Below are 22,303 nucleotides of genomic sequence, written 5' to 3'. Positions count from 1 at the left end.
TCAGCATGGTTTTCGGCAAGGATTATCCGCCGTAACTCAACTCGTCACACTGTTTCACTCTCTTGCATTAAGCATGGATAGACACAGCAGGATAGATATGCTCTTCTTAGATTTCTGCATTGCCTTCGATAAAGTTCCCCGTGGTAAACTCATTTCCAAACTTAGAACAATAAATATACCATAAATATTTGTTTGTTGAATTTCTGCGTATTTAAATAATCACAAACAGTACGTTCATGTAGGGGGCCAATATTCGGACTGCTTTCCGGTCACATCGGGCGTACCACAGGGCAGTGTGTTAGGCCCTTTGCTTTTCCTAGTGTATATCAATGATATCGAGGTTATTCATGCTAGTGTAGAAATAAGATTTGCAGATGATTGTGTTTTGTTCAAAGAAATATGCTCCACTAATAATTACAACGATCTGAGCACTAGTCTTTGCAATATATGCGAATGGTGTAACAAATGGGGAATGTGTCTCAACACGAGCGAATGTGTTTGCCTTCCAGTGACTAGCAAAAGGAATCCACAACCATATACATACATATTAGGGTATTCGCCACTGCAACAAGTAAACTACAAATACCTTGGTGTGACACTCACTTCCAACTTATCTTGGAATCTCCATATTGACAATGTTTGTTCATCTGCCTTTTGCAAACTATGTCTGCTTAAACATAAACTTAGAAGTGCTCCCACGAATATTAAACTACTTTGTTACACTGCCCTTGTGCGACCAAAACTAGAGTACGCAAGCCTAGTATGGGACCCTTATATAAAACGTAATATATAAACAGAGAAAAGCTGTTAAATTTATATTCAACAACTAGTCCAAGTTAGACTCACCCTCAGATTTAATGCTAGCCAACAACATTTCCTTATTGCAGACGCGAAGACAAAAAGCTAGATTAGGATTTCTTGACCAACTTTTGAACAAAAAACTAGCTCTAGAACCATTGCTATATTTGACACTCCTAAGAAGGCGGGCCACCTGACACCACCACACAAAAGCCTCTATCTCATATTTTGCTCGCACCGACCTACTTAGGTTTTCGTACTTTTCAAGAACCATATGTGATTGGAACTGCGATAAATGAATTGTCTTGCCAAACAACCTTCTTTGTCCTTTATTGTTTCAGTTTTGCAATTGCTATTTTATTCATCTGTATTACTTGATTTGTATCTGTATTACCCACCCTGCTTGGACCTTGAGTCTGCAGTATTGAATAGATAAACTGTAGCCAAAGGCAAGAAAAATATCAAAAACATGTATAGCCAAATAAACTCATTCGCATTTGCCATTTTCTTTACAGTTACATTTTCAATTTTGACTATTACCATATCTTTTTGTACAATCCGTCGTTATTCGCAACTTCCAGGTACCGTGGCGCCGCTGAGCGGTGGCGGCTAGAAGCTCTGTTGAGATTATTGACGTTTTGGACCTGCTTCAAACAGTATATGTTACTGCTTGTTTCCCTGCATTTGTGATCGTTCTTCAACATTGTGAACGGCCTCACTAACCCATAACCCTTTTCGTTTCTCAAGTTAAAGGAAAGTAGAAAAAGCAGACTGATTTCACTGAGAGTCCCGATGCTCTCAGCCAATGCCCCTTAGCTAGGAGGCATTGCCATAGTCTATATGCACTGGGAGGAAAAGTAAGCCTCCCGCTCAAATTAGCGTCCCAAAAAGCCACGAGTGCCTGAGAGTGTCAAATTTAGCAGGCAAATAACCAAGACCCCGTGAATCTATGCACCACAAATATTGTGTAAGAGTACAGCAACTTCCACGTTTTCAGTTTTCGCCCTTAGTTTGTCTGCTCGACGTGGTCGCTGTGCAAACAATACCAGAACTAAATTAGTAACACTCTCCGCCTCTAGAATAGAATGAAAAGACTGGTTTCAAAACGTTCATCGCACCATTACACATCTGAGGCATCCGCAAAGTGTCTCTGTGGCCTTCACATTTGCAGAAATTAGTGTTCGGTCTTACTAGCTGATGGTGCTTTTTTTTTTTTTTGCCGTTTCTGCCTGACACCATACTATCTTTTGTACTTCTTAAATGCCTAAACATAAATAGTAACGGGAGCGTCGCCTCTTAATCATGAATGTTTATTATTACCAACGGTTTCATTCATTGCTTGCCTACTTATTCATTCTCTAAAATCATATTACTCTAAAATCATATTTCCGGTAATATGATGTACTTAAGTTGGTGCATGCGCTTCGGTATTGAAAAACAATTTTTTATAGCTTATTTTGTTTTGTGCTTTTAGGTGAGCTGAACAAGTATTGCGTGGAATGCTAAATAAACTGTAAAATAAAGTGCGCCTTCAAAAATGTTTCTGATATTAATGAAACATTTTGTATTGAGGCTCCCTTTATATACGTTTCCAACATCACACCAGGCGTTGGGTGTGATTACGCACAGCCATCAATGTGAAGAGCGTACGTGTGGACCTTATTTGCAATTTTGTGCATATTTATCAGCTCAATGGGTTCCCGGAATTTCTTTACTTAATATAGTATGTTAGCGCTCTCCTAGTTTCTCAAAAAACACAAATTTAAGGGCCGCCGAAATGCGAAGAAGTGCGCTCTTCACCAAAAGTTTACTTTCCGCTACTGTCTCTCTCGGTGCGGTCATCTCAACGAACGCCGTGGTGGATGTACAGTCACGCCACCTATAGGCTGTGAAAGTTGCGAATACCGAGAGACAACTTTCTGTGGCAATGGAGGGAAGGCTACATGGGCGGAGCTACTGCTCCTGTACTCCTCCACGAAGTAGTCCGGTTCAGCTCACGTTTCGAATGACTGCGTTCATCTAATCCCACTGCACACAATTTGATACGCCCGCTTACACAGCCGTTTGTGAGAGAAATTCGACACAAACTCCTTTGGCGAGTCGTCGAAATGACTGGACGGCGACGCCCGCTCACCTAAGGACGAAGATGCCCATTGAGTGTGAGGGGCACATAAGAACGTGCGGTGTTTTCAGACGTGCGAAAATGCGAAATGACTCTTCAGAAAGCAACAACAAATGACGGTATCTCCTCGGCGTGTGCAGCGTCTCTCTATAAACAGCATCTAGTAGAAAATAATGCTTTTTTATTAGTTTCATGGGGAGAATACAGATGCATTCGTGGCGCTATATTCTACAGCAGTGGTACACTCCCACATTTGCTCCTTAGCCTTCCCTTCATTGCCACAGAAAGTTGTCCCCGAGTGTAGTGTATCTCCTTAAAACATCCGAAAACAAGGATGCGATTATGAGAGCCGCCTTAAAAGAGGACTCCGGAAACATTTACCAACTGCAGTTTTGCACCTATATCAGAGTACGTGGGCCTCGTCGTTGGCACTTGGGAACGTGAAAGTATCAATATTCAGGCACTTCTTTAGCAAATAAAGGCACTTTAACTTTATATACCATTGGACAAACTTTCTATCATGAAATATACTGTAAAAAAATTAACACAATTGTGCAAGCTGCGTCTCCCCAGTTCGTTACTATTGAAAAGATACCTTAAAAAGCGAAGTGTTCTATAGGACCAGCTATCCTCGACTCGGCATTATTTATGCATGCAGAAAATGGCCAAGAATTATTTTGACAAATTTTATGATCGTAGACGCTAGCTTTTGCCGCCGTCCCCGTGAATATCAAGTTGGTGCGTCGAATTTAGTTTAGTGCTAGCACTAGCAAATAACAGAGATGCCCACTTATCGACAGGAGCGCAGGTAAAAAAATCTTTTTTTTTTTTTCGGAGGGGAGGGGGGGGGGGTGCACCTTTTTGAAATGGTCATTTTTCGCACTGTATGCCATGGTGAAAAATATATAGGGGTGGGGGGGGGGCTAAGGCATGAGTCCTGTATGCCACCCCATGGCCACTCCTTACCGATATCTGATATAGGTCACAGTGAAAAAATCTTTTTACTTTCAATGAATGCGTTCGCATTGTTGTGGCAGTGAAGGGTAAAATAGTGCATACAGCTGATCTGATAAAAGCTGAGGTTTCACACCCCAAAGCGCCCCAGGTACTGGACCCAGCGAATTGGGCATCTGATGACCACACACGAGGTGCAAGACGTCCAAAGGTTTGTAGTGAATGTGGACTGTCTGCACCATGCCGGACAAGTTTTGGTGGGCGGGCCAGAGAACCTGTTGTTGGTGATTCTCGGCATGGAGGTGCACCCTGGCGAGCGTGTCAGGTTTGCACTCAGTGGCGATAGGGGGGTAGACGTCCTTGGCAGGTCTGCCAGGGCAGTCCCGGACGCGGATCCCGCAGTCCGATAGGCTGTCGTTGATGCATGGTTTGGAGGGCAGATGACCCATCCGTCATCTGGTCCCCCCTGGTCGTCAACGTGATGCTTGTGAAGCCCTGCCAATGTTGAACGTCCTAGTGGGCACTCGGGGCGTGCATGACGCAGCCCTGAACGTGGCGACCGAGCTGTCGCGTGGCTTCCATCTTGGTGCGATTGTGGGCAGTGTTGGCCGGGAGCGTCGACGCTCCCGGCCAACAATTGCGTCGACGCTAAGCGCAGGCTGTACCGCCAAGGGGTCCACTGGCAAAACTACGCCGATGCCACCAGGTACTCGTCAACCGAATTCGCTGACAGGGACTTCAAGGAAGCCCTCGGTTTTCCAATGCCCATGTTTGTCATCAGGGCAGTGATGGAGAAGCTCGGTCTTCAGCTCAAGGAACCACCGACTAAGCAGACGTACTACGATCCTGATGAGGACAAGGATTCTGCTTTCGTAGGAGTTGTGTCGCCGGTTGAACGAAACTGGCTTTTTGCACCGTGGGTTTGCGACACAATGGGCTACGTCAGAAGGAAGTTCTCCATCATTATGACTGCTCCCCTCGGTAAGGACGAAAGGACGCCGGAAGTCTCGGTGTGGCCGTACGCATGGACAGACACTGTTGTCAGTCACTCGACACAGTTCGGAAGAATACGCCATGCTGGAGGAATACGAAGATCACGACCACCTAGGGTTCTTGTAGCATTTCGCTCTTCGGAAATGCAGCCGCTGTGGCCGGAATCAAATCCCGCCACCTTCAGTCAGCAGTCGATCCTTGTTACGCCATCACGGGGAGTAAAACTGTAAATGAAAACACTTTTGGCTTAACTTTCTGCAAGTAACGCGCAGCGATGAGCACAGACGTCGAAATCTTATATTGGGCGAAGCGTGTAAGCTCATTATTGAGCTTCATCGATTTACCAAGCTATGCCCTTTGCTCTCTCCATGTCTGTGTATTAGGCAACAACACCGACTTGATTCTAACCTAAACAGCAGTTAGGTAGTAAATTATACCTATTTCTGTTGTGAGGCAACTTGCTGTAAGTGAACTACTCGAATGCGCGCACATCGTAGACCCACGCGGTCGTTCCACCGCCGTTTCTCCTGCGATTATAACGTGTGTTTGCCTCACCTTCGGGAATACATGCATGCTCGACGAGGCTCTGAACACTGATGACAAGAATCGGGTGTGCAAACAATGCAAAATCCAGAGACATCAGAGAAGCGGACAGAAAAGCAAAGAGAGAGCAAGAGCGCGTCGAAAATTTCCAGTGTCTAACTTAAAATGGCCGCACAGGCATGCGCACCGTGCTGTCGCCTGCCAGCTGCCCGAAAGAAATCTTTCAGACAGTCCCAGGGCCCCCGCAGGCCGCCAGGCAGCGATTCCGGACCAGTAGGCTGAGTTTCCGGTTGGTCCTTGAGAAAGATGAATGCGGGGCCGGTGTCTGGAGCCGTCCGGGACGTGCAAATCGATGGTGCGCATTCATTACAGCGGCCAAGTGCATGACTCATCATTCTTTGCAGTGTACGCGCTTGAAGTTGTGTAGGTTTCGCAACATACACAACACAACGCACGCGCTGCACCTGCCATTTCATTAAAAAAGATGACTAACTGCTATGCAATCAATGAAATTGCAAAAGGTTCCAATAAACGAAAGCCCGCGTGTATGCATATATATAGATACAAATCCAACTCCTTGGCTTCCAGTATAGAATTGCGGCCTAAAATTGCGTGGTTCACATGCCAGTACAGCCCAAGTACGGCTTGCAGAAAGGCGGAAAGGCACTCTGCACCCGCTCAGACGAAGGTCGACATGGATTGCTGGTGCTCGTCACACGGTTTTCCGCTCTCTCAGGCAACAAAGCATGGGGAATTCTGGTGAATTTGTAGTTTTCAGTCTTCCCAAGGCCAAATGTGAATGCTTCTCTGGAGCCTTCATCACGGCGGCATGATTTGCAGCCAAAAAAAAGCTGTCTTCGATTTTTTGTAGCCCCAATATAGCCACATAGCCAACTAGTCCAAGACGACTCTAAAAAAAAAAAAAAAATTTTTGTAGCCCAATTTGGCTATGTATAGCCAAACCTGGCTACATTTTCTCTTAGATTGGCACCCGGCCCTGATGACATCACATCAAAGTAGGCGTGATGTCATCGGGACCAGGTGTCATCTAGGCGACATCTTGGCGATTACTTCTTTCACTTCTCCTGAAGTGAAGGGTACCTTGCCAAGAGAGACTGGTACGGTGAGGCCGCCAACGGTCGAACAGAGGCGTGCACCGAGAGCTTGGTGTTTGGATTGTTCACCGCCACCTGCATGCGCAGCAGCGAGGTGGCCGACTCCAAATGTGTGCCTGTCATTGGGCTGTCCAAGTACGCAGGAACTTCGAGCCCTGCACGCGACCGAGCGCTTCACTGAAGGGATCCGAAAAGATGCTTCTTCTCGAGCAAGCTGACTTATACTCCGTCCATGACTTCTTTGCGCAAACACGTACACGGACACAAGAAAAAGAGGCAAACAACACGGGCGCAAACTCACAACTGGTTTATTTTGAACAACGAACTGTACTTATATCTTCACGTAGCCCACACGCACTTTCAGTACTGTTGTTTTTATACTCCGTCGCACACTGGTCCTTTGCGGGCCTTATGTGTGAGCGGAATAACGCCAACGCCTTCCGATAGTCGTATTTATACAGCGCTTTGAGCTTGTGGTCACGACAGCAGTTCAAACTGCTTTCTCTTCGCATTTATTCGTGCCCTTTCCTCGACTAGCTGCGGTGTCCACCAAGACTTTCCACCAGCCCTCGACTTGACCGGGCGTGTCTTTTTAAGGGCCCGCCATACACCTTGTAAAAGCCGTCCAACACGCAATGTAGTGCTGCCTTAGACCTGAGGTTGGCACCCACCATCTGATCGAACCAAACTTCTTTAAGTTCCCTGATAAGTTCAGCATGCACAAAACGAGTCATCCGCTTCCTGGGTTGAAACTCGTCTGCTCCGACGCATACCTCGATGTTTCCGTATCTGGAGTAGGTAATGAAGTTGGACTTCTCACCCATAACCGGCCGTCTGAGAAGACGGCGGGACCAACGTAACGTACTGGCTGCGTAGCTAGTCTTATATGTGGGCCTAGAGTACAGGTTGTTGAGCACGGTGAATCCATTAGTGACCACGACCTCCAGGAGCCGTGCTCCCCTATTTCCCACGTTTGGTACCCACGCCAGGTGCTTGACATTAAAATCGCCAGCAACCCCTACCGTGCTTTGAGTAAAATTTCTTCAATCCCCTGAAGAGTGGGTTCCACTGACCGGTGTAAAGGGGCGCAAGCCGAGACAAACACAAAATCTGAGTTTTGTCCCTGACAGTACATGCCGCGTGACCAAGATGGGGCACACGTCGAACGACGGTTGTCGATACAGAATTGCAGCACCTGGGTCTTTGTCGACCGAAACGACTAGGAAACCCGCTTGAAGACGTGGGATCTTCGATAGCCAGTATGGGTTTGACTTGGCAGCCAGTCTGATCGACCATGCAATCACAGAGGGTACTGGTCACCAAACGTGCGTGGTCGAGGTTGACTTTGAGAAACAAGAGCTGTAGGTTTCCCTTTGAGTTCCCTCCAGATCGCGGCCTCGCTATTATGCACCGCCTTAATTCGTTTGCACCGTCCCGCCGCGGTGGTCTAGTGGCTAAGGTACTCGGCTGCTGACCCGCAGGGCGCGGGTTCGAATCCCGGCTGCGGCGGCTGCATTTCCGATGGAGGCGGAAATGTTGTAGGCCCGTGTGCTCAGATTTGGGTGCACGTTAAAGAACCCCAGGTGGTCTAAATTTCCGGAGCCCTCCACTACGGCGTCTCTCATAATCATATAGTGGTTTTGGGACGTTAAACCCCACATATCAATCAATTCGTTTGCACCCTCAGCCTTGCCATCTAATTCATTCGAAGCGGCACTGGGAATGACCCGCAGGGTGAACAGCCGTTGGCAGTCCTGCCCGGTGACACGTGGCGCACTTAACAACTGCATCACCTTCTCTAAATGCAATTTCTACCAATGTGACCCTCCGTGGCACATCTTATGCAGGTAGCTGCATCGTTCGGGACGGGGCGCGAACTCCTACCTTGGCCGTAAAATGCGAAGTAGGTGCATGTAGAAACGTGTGGGTCTTCCCACGCGGGAATGATTGTCCACCCGATAGACAAACGTGGGGATGCCATGATACGCCTTAAGGCGTCTGGATCCACTTGCACGACATGACCCATAGTCTCTGACCCTACAGGTCTCTAAGCTAGAGGTTGGGATTCCTCTCGCTAAGCAAACGAAGCAACTCAATCTGGCCTATCTCGGGCTCGACTCCTGAAAATTTAATGTGCGGGTTTCGTTTGTTGGGGATCTGTACAGTAAGACAGAGCGTGTGACGGTGTTCTCAATGGCATTTTGCATGTTTACTAGTGACTGACGTGTGTTTGAAAAACCGTGACGCCTACCTCGTTTAGCGAAGTGTCACGTCCCTAATGCCTTTGGCCACGGGGTCGATATTGGACTTGGGGATCCGGGCAACATTCCTCGCAGGCGTGTTCGTCCTCCCTATCGGTGTAACGAAGGTCACGTGGTCATGGCGGAAGGCGTGCCTGGTTCACCGACACCCTGGGGCAACGTTACTGGACTAAGTTCAGTTTGTAAACTGCGCCGCGTTGTGCGGAACCGCCACTGATTCTGCTTTGACTGGTGCTGCAGTCGCATCAGAATGCCACCCGTGCCTGCCTGCACTTTGTCCCCCGTCTGCGTGTATTCTTTCTTCGTATGCCATGTGTTTGGAACTTTTCTGGTGCTCCGTAGCTGGTGTGGTGACTGCTAATCCGATGAAGTGCTTTGTGTGCATCTAAGCCGACAAAGTCTTGCCAACGTGTCGTGTGCCCGGTTGTACGAGCGAGTACCGGAACGACACAAGCTGGTCAGTCTGCCGTTTCTTTGCCGTTCCAAGCATCGAGAAACAATGTTTGGCGTTTAGCCGGGCCATACCCCAGGCAGACAAGAACGTCGCAACCAAGTCCAGAGTATGCTCTTAGCATTATCACGACCAGGACATTCTGAAAATGTATGTGCACCTGATAAATGGAGAAACTGTCCAAATCACAAGGGCTAAGTGGAGTCTCGTCGACGATGGGCTAACGAAAATCTTCTCTAACTTGCCCTCATACTTATCAAAGCCAGCGTAGGAAAGCGAGAAAGCAATGGGGCCACTTACCTTGGAAACTGCATCACCGCAATCCAAACAAGCTTCTTGAAGCACAACTCCTGCTGATGCTGTGGAAGAGGATAGGCCCGAGCCGTCCGCACCATCGTTTAACAAAATAGAATGTGCGGAGCTGCCATCATCACGGCAGAGAATCACCGTGAAAAACAACAGTAAATTTGCAGCATTTTTCACTCTGAAGTTCAAGCGTAAGGTGCTGCAAATCGAGAAATGTGTTATAGAGTGGCAATTACAAGTGGAAAAGGCCGCGAGGCAAAGGCTTTCGTGAATGTAAACATTGGGACGATGCGTAATTTTAGTGACTTCGTCAGCAATGTGCACAAGCTTCATGCATGCTCTGAATACGATGTACAAGGCAACAGCTGCATGCCATTCAGATGTCAAGTACTTTCCAAGCAGCCAGTGTGTTCATTCTGCTTACTAAAAAAAAAAAAACGCTCTTAAAAAGATCTCAAAAGCAAGCAAAGCATGCTTGGTGACAAAAAATATGTGAAAAATCTAAAAAACAACAAAAACAAAAGCTATCGGGGCCACAGCTTCAAGAGTTTCACTCATGAAAAATATGGCACAACTTTGAAATTCATGCTGCATCGCTGGCTAGTGCAGTGGGCAAGATTTGCTTACCAAATTAGCATGAAGCAACATTTACATTGAAAGGAGGGAACTCACGAGCACGAAAGCCACAACCGTTAGTTGTGACGCGCCTGCGTTTCTGCGCGAGTCGTTTGTATTCGTCGTATTCGGCAATACAATTGTATTCGGTGTAGTCAAGGGAGGTGGGGAAGGGCTCAAACTCCTGCCCCGAAAATTTTCAATTTCTGTTTAGGCATATAAGCACTCGCACATACAAATGCACGCATGAACATGGATGATGATTGAACTGGTTGAACCCTTTCCTGAAAAAGTTTCTGACTACACCCTGCTTTGAAAAGAAATACAACTTCAAAAGTTTTTGTTCAAATGACTCTCGTCATATAACCTTTGACCAATTGCAAAAAAGCAAGTCGTGGGAAAGCAGTGAACGTTACTAAAAGGTTGTGAAACCACGCACCAATACGAATTGCCCGATTTTTCGAAAGCTGTGTACTAGACTGTAGGGCATGCTGCGTTAGCATGAAGCAAGCACAGAAGTGCCAGTGGCTGAAATATGTTGCAGTGATGTATTTAATGCTTCTCACATGGTTAAATGTAAATAAACGGGCACCCGAGCAAAGCCTTGCAAGAGGCGAGGGTGGATCTCGATGGAACGCTCCCGCGATCTGTCGGCCAAGCTAAAAACGGAGACACAAGCAAAGCACGGCACCAGCGAAAAGTTTGTAAACTGAACCTAGTCTAGTAACATTGCCGTGGGGCCAGTCCGCGTAGGCCACGGAATGCCGGGCAGCGCTCCTGAACTGAAGCGCTGGAGTTTGTTTTGACACGTTGCGCCACCCTGGTGGCCTTGTTGCAAAACGAATAGTAGGATGGCGATGGCTACTATGGAGTAAGATGCGCGAACATAAACATCATTCCTGTTGAGGCCGTATGAGACAGAGCGGCGGCAACCTTGGAGCTGTAAAGCACGGCGCCAGCGGAAAGTTTGTAAACTGGACCTAGTCTAGTAACATTGCCGTGGGGCCAGTCCGCGCAGGTCCCGGAACGCCGGGCAGCGCTCCCGAACTGAGAGCGGTGGCATGACTAAGACTGCCGGCCGTGCCAGGAAGGGCGGCCAACGTCAGCCGCCACTGGCCCACCGGGATCTGCCGGGCTGCTCCCACCGGGTCAAAACGTACCAAGTGCACTAGCCAGAACATGTCCGACCGCTCTGCCACCAGGACCCACTTCTGCAGCCTCGCGACCTCCCGGCACGCCTCCTTGAGCTGGCCCCGCAAAGCGATGACCGCCCGCGCTTCGAGGCCGCATCAGTGCGCAAGTCCGAACACAGGCTGACGAGGTCGAACACAGGATACAGGATATAGTTATGTCAACCGACCGTGATACGATTGCTTGGGTCGACGAAGAACCCTGTATCTCATCCTGCAACTCTCGTGCAGGATGAGATATCAAGGTTCTTCGCTCGGAAACCAGGGTTCATTCTGAGTCCAGTCACCGCAGCGGTAGCCTCCGACACAGACAACTGAGCGTCCTCCTCCTAGTTGCTGCCCTTAGTGGGTATGTGTCTGTCCTCGGTGCCTTGAGGTGCGCCCGTAGTCGGTTTGAACCTTCTGTAAACCACCCGGGTTTTCGGCGATGTCTGGTTCTCGTATTCTCGCCAGGATACTGTCTTCCTGGTCCAAAAAATGTGATCGCGGCGTGTCAGGATCTCTCCCAACCGCTGGGGAGCCTGCCCCAGAAGGCCGCCTCATACCCTCCATGGGCTGTGCCTATAGGCCCAGTTCAAAGGTTGAAAAGAAAAAAACATAAAACAGTCCTGTCCTGCCAATCCGCTGTGACCGGACGAATCCTGAAACCTTTAGAGTCCACCTCGCACTAAAATATCGCATCGAGGAACAGGGAAAACTGACCTGAAGGACTATTCTTGGAGGTGCTAAGGCAGCAGGCAACCGTATAGCAGACATGAAGTGCACACTCTGTCACATCGCCTCTGTTATGTCCATAAGGCTCTACCATGTCCCAGGGCATGCAGGGGTGACTTCTCATGCCGCAAGGCATGACCAGCCCAAAACCCTTCAATGGTAGGGGTGAAATGTCCGCGCTATCTTCCGGACCGAACTTAACAAGCGCTGGGCTCTGTAGGAGGACAACACCGCGCTGTGCAAATAGGTGCCGGGCCTGCGTAAGTTGCCGGCCTATTTTCTGCCTAATAAGGCCCTAGTAACGTTCATTACGGGTCACGGGGGTTTCCATTCCTATTTTCACCGCTTCCACTTGCTGCCCGATCCTAGATGCTTGAGAGTCTATTCCGCATTACTTAATGGACTGTCCAAATACCAGATATCTCGCAGCCCAATTGTGCCCACAGGCGACTACGGATGACGCGTGTTTTCCGCGCATGCTTTAACATTCGCGTAACTGGGCCATCCTCATTCAGTTGATTCACTCCATCAGTGACGCCATACCGGACCTTTCACGCTAGCGTTGCGTCTGGCCTTTTTCTCGTCCACATCTTGGCGAATGTCATAGGAGACAGAGCGCCACATGCGCGCATATTAGTCGCACACATCAAACATCTGAAGGTGCGTGCCGTGGGATGCGCGGGCCACGTCCTCCTGTTGACCCTACACGGTGAGAGGTTTTTATCTCGGGGGCGTGGCGTCTGCATTTTCGCTGGTGGGCACTTGATGCACTAGTGCAACACACTATCACACACCAGCAACCGTCACGCCCCTCCATAATTAAGTCGGTCCTGCCACTCGAGCTACCCTGCCTGCGGACACACCCGACCAAGGTGCAAGCGCGCCGCTTCTGTTCCGGGAGGTTCTGCTGGGGGTCACGTCAAAATGCACCTGGTCCACGAACTAGCATCCTGCTTTACACCACAGACACTGTATTTTTCTTTGACGTGCACCTGGTGCACGAACTCTCTTCACCTCGTATACGCAAGACAACCAGTGCTACCTCTTAGTTTTTGTTTTACCTTGTATTTATTTCGTTCTCTCTTCCCAAACCTTTATTTTTTGAGCTCATTTCATTTCAAACTGGGCGTGGCCTAGCCGTCTCTGCCCCATTATTCTCCTATTAGACCCCTTGGGGGTCTCGGTGCTCGGGGAGCCTTTGGGACACCGCGTTACCTCCAGCCCACAATTTTATTTTTATCAATTGGCTTTTCTTCAAATTTATCGCTTTGGGTATTCGTTAGCAACCCCTCCTTATTTATTTTGATTGGCTTAATACCGGGTATGCATTAGCAGTTAAAGGTTTTCCCACAACCTTTTTTTGGTTTTTTTTTTTTCGGTCGAGTGGGAGTGAAGTTTCACTGTGGCCCGTGCCTCCCCCTCTCCCCCGTGAAATTTTTTTCGCCATGGCATTGGCTTCCAGCGCTGGAGTTTGTTTTGACACGTTGCGCCACTCTGGTTGCTTTGTTGCAAAATGAATAGTGGGATGGCAATGGCTACTACGGAGTAGGATGCGCGAACCTGAACATCATTCCTGTTGAGGCTGTACAAGAAAAAGCAGCGGCAACCTTGGAGCTATAAAACAACAAAACTTAGCAAGCACGTTACAGCCTAGGTATGTACAATCACGCTGAGAATTGTGCATTTAATTTCAATAAATTTCTGCTTGCGCAGTTAGACATGCTAGCAAAAAGAAATTACTGAATAAATCGTGTAGGCGACGATTTTCAGCACTTCTCGTGCACACAGTATCTTATCAGCACACGGCAGGGATTCATTTTGTGCCTATCTCCAAAAAGTTCCTCAACAAGCTTTTTTGCTGACGTGTCCGGTTTTGATGACGGCCGATCCCAAGCTTGTAATCGGTCTGTGGACGATGGCTAGTCAGAATTGTTCACCCAAAGTTCAACCACTGCAATGTGTTTGCGATTTCCGCTCACGCCGGCTTTGCAAGTGTAGGTTGATGTGCGTACCTCGCATTTTGCCATCAGCTACGAAGAAAGTGAAATGAAGATCGATTAGGTGTATACTGTTCAAAATGCCGCAAATATCGCGAAAAGGTCTTCTCACCAGTGCGTGAATGCGCTACGAGAGCTGTAACTGGTTGTGTAAGAGTTATCTACTTCTAGTACTCATTGTGCGTAACAATCCGATTAAAAGTGGGGTACGAGCCCTGCCGCAGTGCTCTAGTGTCTAAGGTACTTGGGTGCAGACCCGCAGGTTGTGGGATTGAATCCCGGCTGCGGCGGCTGTATTTTTGATAGAGGCGAAAATGCTGTAGGTCTATGTGCTAAGACTTGGGTGCATGTTAAAGAACCCCAGGTGGTCGAAATTTCCCAAGACTTCCACTATGGCATCTCTCATAATCATATGGTGGTTTTGGGACGTTTAACCCTGCATATCGAAAGCGCGATATGAAAGAGATTCGCACCTGTGAGTTGACGAACTACGAAAACGTTAACTACCAATTGTGCACGAGTCTTCTGCTATTGGCACTGTTCAAAACATAGGAAGCGTGACAAGAAACTGCATCTCACCTGCGCGCACTGCCGATTATGCAAATGTCTTGACTAAATGAGCTGCCACTTGGCCATATCCATCCTCAATTATGTTGAGATAATAGTTGTCATTGAAAGGCGGCAAAATAATGTGCAGGCAGCACGCTGAGCCAAGCTCTTTCATGCGCAATTCCAACATACACTTACCTGTGCCGTCACGCTGTATGATGCTTGTGTGGCATTGCCAGTGGCATTTCGCTGCAGTCTCGGAATGTGAGCTGTTGCTGCACAGTTTTCTCCGCACCGAAAACATCAAGAGCTTGCATCATTTCGACAGTGCACTGTTGCGAAAGTACCCCTCCACGTACACGACACTCCTGAAGCTGCACTGCAAGATAATTGGTGGCTTCACTGCTCTTCTGCTACACCATCCTGCTCTCCAATCGCACCTCCCAGTCGATCGCCTTTAACAATGCACCTAAACTCTGTTCTTTGAGGTCAATTCTGCGGGAAAAAAAAGACGCAGCACAAAAGTATACACAAACGACGTGTAGCGCGACGTTCCGTATGCGTTTAACCTGGCCCAGTGGCCCTGTCCTACTAGGACTTTCTCTGCCAACTCGTTTGGCGGTGTCACGTGTGCTCTTTCGAGGCGCCACCTGGCTGTGGCTAGATTTTCATAGAGAGCAAGAAATGACCATTTCAAAAAGGGCCTCTCCTCCTTCCCCCTTCCCCCCGAAAAAATTTTTAATTATGCCCGTGCTCTGACGAGCACGAGCACAGCAATTGCGCATGGTTCCTTTACGTTGTGTTACTGCTTGTTAATTTATGTATTTTAGACAAATACACGCATGCTTGTGCTCTTTTTCCTATCAATCTTTATCATGATGCCACGGTGCATGCGCCATTTCCCCAGCAGAAAAGTCGTGAAACGACTTCTGATTTTGGAGGCTTTCACTCTGGCATAACTAGTTGACCTGGTAATTAAAACGGCAAAAGGCAGCCCGGAAATTGAAAAAGGGGTGTGTGCATGTGAGGGGGGTTTCACGATAGAACAATTCTGCCCCTGGCGCAGTTAATTCTTGCAAAGTAATTGCGTGAGAAATTATAAACTCTGCCCACAGCCATTGGCGTCTAGAGAAAAAATAATTTGGTAGCTCAATTGGTTACGTTTGCTGGTTTTAGGGACGTTGAGCACACACGCGTGTTTCGCGCAGTTGCATTTTGCCGTACTCATTTGTCTAGTTAAGTTTATTACGGGAAAGCTCTTTTTAGTCTAACCTTGTCACTGGTCTTGCATAACCGAAAGAAGAGAAGGAAAAGAAAAGAAGGCAAAAGAAATGGATGACCATTTCCAAAAGAAATGGAGGACCATTTCTCGTCTCATTTCGTAGGCGGCGTTACTCTGCCGCTACTTTCCAAAGTGGCGCTACTCCCTGATTGGTTGCTGCGTGCGCTTTGCCCGAGTGCCTCTCAGTCTCCTGAATAGTCGCCGTACTTGGCGAATCGTTAGTGTGGCATGGACGAAGCAGAGCGGTGGGTGCGTGAAAGGCGCTTGGGCTCGGCTTCCTTGGCTCACATCTCGTCGGTGTTAGCCGCGCGCTGTCTTCATTCTTGAACACAATCGGATGCATGCACGGACAGACAAATAGATGGACGGATGCTTTGTCCCACTCATCATCGTTCACTCCGTAGATATGTTACGATATATTTAATAGATCAATGAATTGAAAATGCTCAGATTTGGGTGCACGTTAAAGAACCCCAAGTGGTCTAAATTTCCGGAGCCCTCCACTACAAGGTCTCTCATAATCACGTGGTGGTTTTGGGACGTTAAACCCCACAAATCAATCAAGTTATAAATCGATTGACTTGCATGGTTTGAATGTCACAACAGGAGGTCCTAAAGTTTCAGAGAAACATACAGGAGGACCTCTTATGGCTACGTGAGCGGGGTAATTACAAAATATACACCAAAATATGCAAGTGCATTAGTAATTATTAATGAGCTTGCTTAACAATCAGTACATGACATAAGGTTGATCGTGTTTGCTGGTTTATGATAGGACGCGGTACTGTCGCAACATATTTCATCACCTGTTATAATTCGTGCTTTGCCATAAGCGTTTAGTCGGAAATGACAAACATTCATTTACAAATGTGCCTTGAGTACTTTGAAAAAGTTTAGGCAGGTGTGCCCTCTTGCACAGGTGGTGGACTCGCGAATCGGTCTTGTAGGCAGGGATTCCGTTTCACAGGTTAAAACCCTGCTATAGAACATAATGCAGCTTTTAATGGGGGGGGGGGGCACTCTGATCAAGTGCATCTTGCGATAACAGTTCTTGGGTGTTGTAAAACTATTGCCCTACTCTGCTATGGTGACAGAGAGGCAGTGCATTTTCTCTGGCAATCATCTCACCTGGCTGGTTCGTGCGATTTCCAGCGTAGTTTCCCACAATGCATGTAGTGTGTGCATTTTTTTTCAACAAGGCTTTTGAATCTAACTAATCTCAGTGGTCTTCTGCACAAAAACCCAACCCTGACGACCTTAGAGATGTGGTCCGCCAAGTCATGCATGGTCTTACGCTTGGCTTTTCAATCGGATTCTCTCCCGACGGTGAGCTCATCAGTCGTATGTGGTATGACAATATGAGTGAGTGAAGCAATTTCATTGTTGATTAGGCACAAAAGGGGAAGAGGTAAGGGAGTGAAAGGAAAAACTCTAGCGTGCTCGGACGTCTCGGAGCAGCAACCTCATTTTGTTGAAATGACTTGCCATTCACATTGCCAGATTTGATTGTCTTCATGTAATCACATGACAGTTGTTGCCTGTAGTAATTGCAAGTGTTGTACATGCATGAAGGTCCAATTCCCATCGCGAAGGAAGGTAATGGTAGCTGTACTTCTGCATTGCACAATGTGTTAAAAAGTACAACTTTCTTTACTTTTGCCATTCTTCACTTGTACCTGTTTTCTTAGTTAATCACGGGCTTCTGGATTTTCTATTCACAAAATATTGTTCTTGCTGTCTTTTTTACTTGTTTTTGACAGATTCTCAAGCCTGTTAGGCCAGTCCTCGAGAGCGTTGAAAATGCCGTGAGTACCCTTGGGCACGAGTGTCTTGCAGAGTGTCTTCGCATGGAACAGGTCACACCTATCGCCCACTCAAGTATAAGTAATATAGTACTAAATAGCACGGGCAGGAAATCAAAGTATTGTGAAACTTTGGTATTGTGAACAAATTATTGATATCTAATTTAAAGTGACTATAACAATCGTTAATGTAGTTACAGTGCAATGTAATGTTGAGTGTAAACAAGGTGCTCTAGTGGCACTGTTTTGCAATGCTTATACTGTAACAGTTCAAGCTTACGTGTTCTTTAAACTTCATCTGCCACCTGTACGTGTCGTCGCAGTCAACACGAACTCATGGAAAATTGACCATCTTTATGCTTAGCCAATGCAAAACGATGCCTTTTCCTAACATTGCAGACCGAAGATCTCACCGAGCGGCGCCGACTGTCCAAGCGCGTCAGCTTTTCGGACACCCACCAGATAAAGTAAGTTCCTGCACAAGACTCTGCTCGCACTGTTGTTCCCAGGTTATATTGCCTAAATAACGTGCAACAAATTTCTGACATTCTCACTCGATTACTTGATGTGAAGATTGACACGATTCCCATGTTATTTTCTGTACCTGGCATGTTATATGAAAGAGAATGGGCTTGTTTCTGTTTCAGTGTTGAACCTTGGTAAGGCTGTAGAATATCGGTACACCTTAATCATAACCATTCAGTACGCACTGTTGCTATTTTTTCTACCTGCAAAATACGCACAATTTGAACTTCGTGTTGACCAGAATACGCCATGAATTGTTAGTCACGGACATCTTATCTTGGCAATCAAGTGAAAGTTAGAGCAATGTTACGCAAACATTACCGCCTCTCACTTTGCAGATCTTAGTCTGCATCGCCTCAATAATGTAGAATACATAGTAGACAATTGCCGATAATAACTGTGTTTATTTGAGAGTAACCAGTTTTTTATTCCATTTTCTTGCTATCTAAATTCAATGCTCACATTATGACCAAATGCTGAAATAGCTATTTTATTTCTTTCTGGATGCGGGGAACAGTTGCCCCTCGCATTCAATTGCGGTCGTGTTACAATTGAGTAATTACTCTACTTGCTGTGAAACTTGATGCATTGATGCAAACAAGTGCATAATTCTTGCGTTCTTTTCTGTAACTGTCGTGTTAGATTAGATAACGGTCTTGTTTCTATTTCAGCAAAGAACCTAGGTAAGGCTGTGGGTTATAATTTTGTCTTAATTCTAACCTCTCATTATGCACTTTTGCTATTTTGCCACCTGTGAATGGGACCTCAATCTCTGTGCTAAGCTGAACATGCCGTGAATTTGCTTTTCTTAAAATCTGAACATCAACTAGCTAATGACTAAGCGACACTTGTACGCTCAAAAATCATTATAAGGAAGTTGCATATGACACTAAAATAAGTTTGTCCATAAATATTTATAAAGGTATTTTCTCTAACACTACATCTATTGCAAGACTATTTTTTATTTACTTCGTTACATTCAACTTTTCGTTATATTCGGGTTTGTTACAATAACATTGCAATGTAAATCTTCCTTTTCTTTTTTTTTAGACAATAATAAGTGCTGCGATTCTTGTTGTGTCATGTATTACTGTTTGTGAAGCTTGAAAGGCTGCAAAAACTTTCGTTTTGGGCCAGAAAATAAGGTTGAATGATAAATGAAATCTAAATAAATATTTCACACGCGTCGATGCGCAATTGTTTCATACCTAACTTGTTGCAAATTATGAGGCGATCAGTGTGCAAAAGGAAATGTAAACCACTCAAACCTCGACATAACGAAACCGGATATAACGAAATATAGGTTAGAACAAAGTGAATAAAAAATAGTTTTAGGAATAAACCTTTATAACTGTTTTCAGATCTAACAAACTTATTTTCGTGTAATATGCAGCTTTGTTGTAATGAGGTTTGAGCGTACTTACTACGGTACGAAAAATACTGCATGTTTCTGGGGTCAACGGTTTGCTATGCTTATTTCTCATTATTGGTCTCTGGTCAAAATCGGCTGTTGGAATACCCCCGCAGGGGCGCCTGTGAAAGCAGGCGTTTGTTGTGTAGCGACACCACGGACCCGAGCTAACGGGGGAGTAAAGACTCCCTCCCACGTATAGCCGTGCGTGGCTCTGCCGTGTCCGGGGAAAAGGGGATCCTGGGGGTTGAGCCGACGCCGGGTGATTGGACCTTTAAGGCCCCCCTGCAGAGGCAACACAACCCTTTGGCCCCGGCTTCACGTAGACGACACCCCTGGGCTGACCCACCCAGGGGAAATCGGCAGTCGCCTTTTCCTATCTCTCTCTCCCCCACACCTTCGTCTTCTCTCCTCTTTAAATCTATCCTGTCTTCTAATTTCTTCTGTTACTTCCCTATTTTCATGGGTGGCTTGGGTTAACCTTGTGCAACTAGCCAACCTTGGCCTATGCGCATTAGGTTATTGTAGCGGTGTACGGCTGGAGTCTGCATGTTTCGCGTTTCATGAACCTTGTAGCGTCCCCTCGTTGGGCTCCGTGGTGGGTGGCCGCCATCGTTACTGAAAAACATTCCTCTATCATGCAAAGAAGCTTTCCACTCCTCAATAATCGTGCCGCTTCAAAGCGCGTACGCACCGAAGAATTTTCCTTCTTCAGTCGACCTAAAGAAGTATTCCCTCGTTATGATGTACACAGTGAGAAGCCCAACAAAACAGCCAGGACAGTGTCCCCGTTCATAGTATCGCGGTCCCTGACAGCCACATTAGGTGATGGCTACAAAGTTACAAAAATGGCTAGTGGCGACCTTCTTTTAGAACTCTGTGACAAAACACAATTTGACAAGCCAAAGAACCTTCCAACATTCGGCGACATTCCCATCAGCGTAACACCTCATCGATCCATGAACTCTGCACGTGGAGTTGTTTCTGACACGGACCTCCTTGACCTGACGGAGGCTGAACTCCTTGAGGGCTGGAAAGAACAGAATGTGACCAATGTGAAGCAAATCGTCATCCGAAAGAACAATCGGGAAACCCCCACGAAACACTTGGTACTGACCTTTGCCACCAGTGAACTACCACAAACAATAGAAACTAGCTATACAAAGACACCGATCAGACCTTACATACCAAACTCCCGCCGATGTTACCAGTGTCAAAGGTTCGGCCATGGCTCTCAGAGCTGTCGTGGTCGACCTGCTTGTGCCAAATGCGGTGCCCAAGGCCACATCTCTGACAAATGTAATGAAACCCTACATTGTGTAAACTCTGACGAAGACCACGCGTCATATTCACGTTCTTGTCCTCAGTGGAAAAAAGAAAAAGACATTATTACACTGAAGATTTGCGAAAATATCTCCTTCAAGGAAGCACGCCGAAGGTGTTTGGCTTTTCACAGCACAACTTACGCTGATGCGGCGCGTCAGGGGGCAGTGTCGCATCACCCTTCGCCACTACCTAGGCCCACGCAAAGTGAGCCATCGGGTGTGGTGGCCGCCCCCATGGTGGAAGCAGCCAAGCCTGCTCCACCTACCAAGCCAGAGACTCGGGCGACTCCAGGGTCGTCGGGTCGACCGACCACGTCTCACCAGGCGAGGTCGCAAATACGCAACAGCAGCTCGCGTCCGCAGGCGTCCAGTGCTTCACGTGAGGCAATGGACACAAACACGGTACCTCAGGTGCCGGAAATGCGGCGTGGCTCTATAGAGCGCGCTAAAAGAACCAAGAAACTAATAACAGGGCCCGACAACGGCCCTGCTACTTAAGTTACAACTTCCCACTTGAACAGCCACTTCATTTCCGTACACACAGCACCACTTTCTATCAAATATGGAAACACAGATTATACAATGGAATGTCAGAGGCCTTCTCACAAACCTCGACGATGTCCAAGAACTTCTACACATTCACTCACCAAAAGTGCTGTGTGTACAGGAAACACACTTAAAATCTAAACACACCAACTTTCTACGCAGTTACATTATTTTCCGAAAGGACCGTGATGATGCCGTGGCATCATCTGGAGGTGTAGCTGTTATAGTTAAGCAAGGTTTAGCATGTAAACACTTGAAACTCCAAACGTCTCTCGAGGCAGTGGCTGTTTGAGTGGTGCTTCTAGGCAGACACGTCACCGTTTGCTCTATATACATACTTCCACATTTTCAACTACACAAACATGAATTTCAGTCTTTGATGGATGAACTTCCCGAACCCTATCTTGTTCTAGGGGACTTTAATGCACATAACAGGCTATGGGGCGACTCTCGTTGTGATGCCCGAGGTCGACTGATTGAACAGTTTCTTCTCTCTTCAAGCGTGTGTCTCCTGAATCGGAAAGAACCAACCTATTATAACCTCGCTAACAATACCTATTCCTCAATAGACCTAAGCATAGTATCTCCATCGCTTGTGCCTCTACTTCACTGGAAAGTCATCATTAATCCCTACGGAAGTGACCATTTTCCCGTAGTTTTGAGCACACCTACATCAACTGAATGCCCGCCCCAGGTTCCAAAATGGCTATTAAGCAAAGCCAACTGGGAACAGTTTTATACCATCACACATATAAATTGGCGCGACATATGCACTTTAGGCATTGATGCGGCTGTCGACTACTT

The 22,303-nt window shown here is 47.0% G+C and overlaps 1 protein-coding gene across 1 annotated transcript in view; it reads left to right on the top strand.

Moving 5' to 3' along the window:
* LOC119164208 (uncharacterized) overlaps positions 1–22,303 on the top strand; it is a 63,343-nt gene that overhangs the window by 7,706 nt on the left and 33,334 nt on the right. Inside the window, exons 3-4 of the mRNA XM_037416346.2 lie at positions 17,651–17,695; positions 18,092–18,159. Of these exons, the coding sequence (XP_037272243.2) occupies positions 17,651–17,695; positions 18,092–18,159 (113 nt within the window). The remainder of the gene's footprint in view (positions 1–17,650; positions 17,696–18,091; positions 18,160–22,303) is intronic.

Source organism: Rhipicephalus microplus, chromosome 8 (assembly GCF_043290135.1).
Source record: "Rhipicephalus microplus isolate Deutch F79 chromosome 8, USDA_Rmic, whole genome shotgun sequence".
NCBI classification, from domain to species: Eukaryota; Metazoa; Arthropoda; class Arachnida; order Ixodida; family Ixodidae; genus Rhipicephalus; species Rhipicephalus microplus.
This window is presented reverse-complemented; position numbering and strand designations above follow the sequence as displayed.